The 5,750-nt window shown below is 44.4% G+C and overlaps 1 protein-coding gene across 1 annotated transcript; it reads left to right on the top strand.

Annotated features, from left to right (window-relative positions):
- Positions 1 to 3,663: 3,663 nt before the first annotated feature.
- Positions 3,664 to 5,162, top strand: LOC141021030 (uncharacterized). Its single transcript, XM_073495964.1, has 2 exons — positions 3,664 to 4,106; positions 4,479 to 5,162. Exons 1-2 carry the CDS (start codon positions 3,738 to 3,740, stop codon positions 4,737 to 4,739), a joined length of 630 nt encoding a protein of 209 aa, XP_073352065.1. The 5' UTR covers positions 3,664 to 3,737; the 3' UTR covers positions 4,740 to 5,162.
- Positions 5,163 to 5,750: the final 588 nt, after the last annotated feature.

The following is a 5,750-nucleotide window of genomic DNA, read 5'->3' as shown; positions in this document are numbered from 1 at the left end:
TCTAATATGATTCTCTAGATCTTCACGGCGCCGTGACTTGTTCTGATAATGAGATACAGCTGATGAACGATCGCCGTTTGGATGAAGACCTGTTGTGTGTATACATGAGAGTGATGATGGATAAGATGTCCGGCAGGTCAGGAACTAAGTGCAAAACTGAACCTTGGCATGATTACATCAAAAGCTAGAGATGCACGGGTGACAACACACCTGCTAAATGATCACAAACTACACATGTTGACAACTAAGTAGCATAACTAAACATAAGGCTTCAACTAAGACGAACGGATTGTAGCAGCAGTATGGCTAGAACGTGCAGCGTGGCCAGCATATCGATCCCTGATAGGTTTGAGGATGAGGTTGATGTCGTCATGTGATGCGGGCAGAGGTCTTGGATTGGGCTTGTGGGATGGAGCCATTGGAGGAGGGGGAGAATGGTGCGGTGGACTTGGTTTGGGCGTCAGAGGAGACAGCAAGGGGACAGACGCCGTTGGCTCAGAATCTTGAGGGAACCGGCTCAAGACGTGAACGAAGGTAAACGGCGTCGGATTAAATAATCGACAGTTGTGGGCCATGGTCGTGGAATAACAACGGAATACAAAACAATATACCTGGGCCTCTACGTTGTGAGTCGCGAATCTCGGTGGGAAATAACGAAATCACTACAATTAAGGAGTACTCGTTGCAAAGAACGCTCCATCTTCTCAGGTCACGACAAGTGGCGCACATGCAGCGCGCCACTTGTCGCAATCTGGGAGTTTTCCCTTTTTTCGTAGATTCGTTTATTCAAAACGTTTTATCTCTTAAACCGTGCGTCCAAATCTTAAACCGTTTTCACCATTGGATTCCTCGCGTCGAGATCTTCAAAACTAGATCCCATGTTGATAGGTTTTGACGAACTTTTTTTCCACGAAAAAAACCGGACGAAAAAACCAAACCGGGAGCACGGTTTTTTCCCTTTCCGAAAGAGGCACGCCCGTGCCTCTCGCGAAATCACAACCGTGCCTCTCGTGGAAGCAAAACCGTGACTCTCGTGGAAAGGAAAAAAACAGAAAACGCGTTTTTTTCCCTTTCCGAAAGAGGCACGCCCGTGACTCTCACGAAAGCACAACCGTGCCTCTGGCAAAAGCAAAACCGTGACTCTCGCAAAAGAAAAAAAACAGAAAACGTGTATTTTTTCCCTTTCCGAGAGGCACGGCCGTGACTCTCGCAAAAGCACAACCGTGCCTCTCGCAGAAGCAAAACCGTGACTCTTGCGAAAGAAAAAAAAATAGAAAATGCGTTTTGTTTTTCCCTTTCCGAGAGGCACGGCCGTGACTCTCACGAAAGCACACGGAAGTAAAACCGTGACTCTCGCGAAAGAAAAAAAACAGAAAACGCGTTTTTTTCGTTTCCGAAAGGCACGCCCATGACTCTCGCTAAAGCACAACCGTGCCTCTCGCGAAAAAAACGTGACTTTTCACGAAAGAAAAAAAGTAAACGCGTTTTTTTGCTCAATTTTTTTTAATTTTTTTGGTCGAAACGCTAAGGAAGACCGGGGAAAAACCAAAGCGTCAAAAAAACAGGGAAAAAAACTATTTAAAAAGCCGAAAACGCGTGCGGAAAAATAAAAAAACAAAATCTGGAGGGAGCGTTCAGAGCGCGACACGTGGCGAATGGCTGAGAGCGCGCCAAGTGGCGCTGATCGTTGCGAGGCTCCCGAAGGAGCGCTCGTTAACTAGTTGCTCCTGGGAAATAACGAATCGGATAACGAGCACGCCTGCGCCCGAGCTCAGAACAACACTTTCGAAGTTTCTTACACTACTAGGGAAAACCTTATACACAGAATCTTAGCAGCAGCGTGGTTTAAAAACAAACGCTACTGCTAATTAGCAGTAGCGAGCTTCAGGAAACCGCGCTACTAATATCCCAGTAGCAGTACCGCTCTAGGTGAAACAGACGCTACTACTATAATTGCCACGGCATTGCCTCCAGGCTAGATATAGTAGCAGCGCCCTTCTCCTGGACGCGCTACTGCTAAAGTACTTAGTAGCAGCGTTTTTCTTCAAAACTCGCTGCTGCTAAGTATCACCCCCCTTGCAACTAATTATTAAGTTTAGTCCCATATTGCTAAGCGAACAAGGTGTTTACCATCTTAAATATGTTACTTCTCAAACTATCTCGAGCACTTGATCTTCATTGAACTATATGTTTAGGATTTGTGGCTGCAATATGAATCCTCACCCGTGCCTATACAGGTACGGTGAGGATTCATGTTGACTATTTAGATTCTACACAAAAAGATCAATGATGACCAATGTATATTTTTGATGTTTTTACATGCTTAGACTTAACAGTAGCGTTTTTTAGGACAAAGCGCTACTGATATTGGGCTTAGCAGTAGCGCGCTCCCTGTACCCGCGCTACTGCTAAAGCAAAACAAAACACGCGGCCCAGCCCCCCGCACGGTCATCTCTCAATCGTCCCCCTCCGCCTGACGCCGGCAGCTGCGGTTAGGGTTTCTCCTCCGCCACCGCCGTCGCAGGTAATGCTCCCCTCTCGCCGCCCCTCCGCTGCTCCTCCACCCTCTCGCCGCCCACTCCGTCGCTACCCGTGAGCTCTGGCCGGGCGCCTTTGGCCGACCGCCCTTGATCCCCTAACCGGCTGCTGTCGTCGCCCCCTCTCGTAGGAAAGTCACCGACCTTCCCCTCGTCAGCACCCCCGACCGAGGTCACCATGCCATCCCCCCTCCTCGACAGCACCCCCGAGGGCTGCCCTACCTAGATGCAGCGAGGGCTTACGAATTTCATATGGATAACTAGATGCTTTTGTTTTTCTGTAATAAGTTATTTTTTGCAAAATGTAGGTGCCAATTTAGTTGAAATGCTTTGGTAGGTGGTACCGTGATCTGCTAGATATTGGTTTTGATACAAGTATTTAGTTTGCAAGTGCTAAGTTAATCCCAATTAAATTTGCCACTTGTTTTTTAATCAGTTATCTTAGGCAATAGGGGCCAAATTAGATGAAATGTGTCTTGGTAGGTGGTACCTTGATTTGGTAGATAACTTACTACAGATCTTAGGATTATACCTTTGGTAGGGGCCAAATAGTTTTTTCGGCAATAGGTGCCACTGAAATGCTTTCGTAGGTGATACCTTGTCATCTTGTATGTTACTAGATCTTAGGATTATAATTGTCCATCAAATTGCTTCTCGCGGAAGAATCTCTTCATCTAGAGATATTCTAGAAGGTGTTAGTAAGCTAATTGAGAACTTGTTGGCTGATTTGGCATTTGCCTGCTAGCTGTTGGTTCTATTATATAAGGTGTTAGTAAGTTAATTGAGAGCTTGTTGTTTACTTTTTGGGATCGGGTTCCACTATGAAAATATAACTGAAGAAGAACCAAAAATATCACATGCTACCGCTTTTCTTTCCTGTGAAGTGGATCGTTAATCCTTTGCTCATATTGCTTTAGGAAAATGGCGCCACCACCACCACCATGTCGACTGTGCAAGTCAAGGTGCGCCAGTAGCCTTGCAACTGGCAAGCCGTTCGGCATCTACTTCCAACCGAGTTTTCGTCATGCGGCGGTAAGAAATTAGATGAAAGGTAACAACTATTTTATTTTTAGTGTTGGCATTACTGCATTGTGTCATTTTGCTTTTTTTTACACAGATTGTCCCATGCAATGTGAGGTTGAAATTCAACAAGATGACAGGATACACTATGACATTTGAGGCTCCTGGGGGGCGTACACTATGGAGGTCGAGAAAGGACGCAATATGTCGCAGATTGGAGGAGATGGATGGGCCCGTTTCCTCGCCCGCATGCGTCTTACTGGTGGTGAGTTCATTAGCTTCTCCTTCAGAGCAGAAAGACCCAAGCTGACTGTCATTTATATCAACCTGGTGGAAGATGATGAAGATGACGAAGATGATGAGGATAATGAGGACCCACTCGATGAAGATGATGAGAACCCACTTCATGAAGCCATCGTAGCTCAAAGAATGAGGCTGAGCGAGGAGGAGGTGTGCAACCTATGGGACATAATTCCGCCACGTGATGACTTTGTCGGGGTGCCATTCGTGACCCGCCTGACAAGTACCATGGTCGATCGGCATGAAATGGTATGTTATACTGACTGTAGTAATTTGATGATTTATATGCTTTATTGTTATACTTACAAATGCAAATTATCCGATGATATGCTTAGTGAATCCGATGATATGCTTAGTGTAGAGTCCAATGATATGCTGTGTGGAATCTAGTCGATGATATGCTTTAGTGTAGAGTCTGATCACATGCTTATTAGTGTAGAATCCAAGGAACTATTAATAGTGTAGATAATCCATATATACTTATTAGTAGAATTAATGCTTAATTAGTACAAATGTGTAGTACTGTGTCTTTTGATAGTGTAGAAATCTATACTTAATAGAAATATATTTGCAAGAGTATGTGCGAGGCTATTTATTAATTGATATGTTTTTCTTATTCAGAAATTGCCAAAGAACCTATCTGTGAGTTGTGGTATCGAGCCTGATGAAGAAGGCTCAGCTGGACTACGCCTTACCGCAAGGGGCTCCGTCACCACCTGTACTTACCGCATGGACACAGACGGTCGCACACACTTAAACTCGGTTTGGTGGAAGAGATTCCTCGTTGGCAAGAATCTTCATGTTGGACAGGCCATCCTAATTACTATCAGGAACACCCACCGCCCAGGCTTGAGGATGATGATCGTCGTCGATATCATCTAGAACTACATATGTGTGTGTGGCTATATCATCTAGAACTACATATGATGATCGTCGTCGATATCATGTAGAACTACACATGATGATCGTCGTCGATATCATCTAGGACTACATATGATGATCGTCGTCGATATCACCTAGTACTGCTTGAGGATGCATGTTGAGTATATATGAAATTGTTATCTAGTACTCCCTCCGTTCCAAATTACTCATCGTGGTTTTAGTTCAAATTTGAACTAAAACCACGACGAGTAATTTGGAACCGAGGGAGTACTACCTAGTACCTATAATGCTTTATGAAATTGATATCTAGTAGTACCTAGTATCTGGAAATTGCAATTTATTGAAGCTGAAACGGGGTAGGAAGCCAGGGGGAAATGATGAAAGATATAGCAGTAGCGTGGGGCTAGGAAATCGCTACAGCTAATTAATAGTAGCGCGTTCCGGAAAAGCGCTGCTGATATAGTCAATAGTAGTAGCGCTGGTACAGACCGCGCTACTACTAACAGTTAGCTGTAGCGCCGTAGTAGTAGCGCGGCTGCCCGCGCTGCTGATAGCCTGAAAACCCGTGCTACTACTAGGGTTTTCCCTAGTAGTGTTACCTCTTTACCTGGTTCCGCTCTCAGCTCAATCCAATTCTCATAGGCCTGTTGACATATTCCATTAGCAGCATACAATTCGCCATTGCATTTTCCCATAAATTCTTTCTCATCCTCACAAGATTTTTAAATCATTCATCTGTTCTCATCAAGGGATTCCAAATTTTTGAAAAGTAAACCGGCTTCCTTCTTCAAAGTCTAGAAAAGAGAACATTGGTCAGTATAAAACTCGATGAAATTCAAACAGAAAATAACAACATGTTCCTTTTGATGGAATGGTTTCAGCCATTGAGCCCATATTGGTACACACTTGCTTCCTTTAGGCTTTCATTTCATTAATCTCTTCAATGAAAAAAACTACTCTTCATTCGAAAAAATTGGTCTCATGTTCCATAGTATTCTCTTTCCTCATGAG

This window comes from Aegilops tauschii, chromosome 3 (genome assembly GCF_002575655.3).
Source record: "Aegilops tauschii subsp. strangulata cultivar AL8/78 chromosome 3, Aet v6.0, whole genome shotgun sequence".
In the NCBI taxonomy this organism is placed as follows: domain Eukaryota; kingdom Viridiplantae; phylum Streptophyta; class Magnoliopsida; order Poales; family Poaceae; genus Aegilops; species Aegilops tauschii.
The sequence above is the reverse complement of the archived record's forward strand: the minus strand, read 5'-3'. Positions and strand labels throughout refer to the sequence as shown.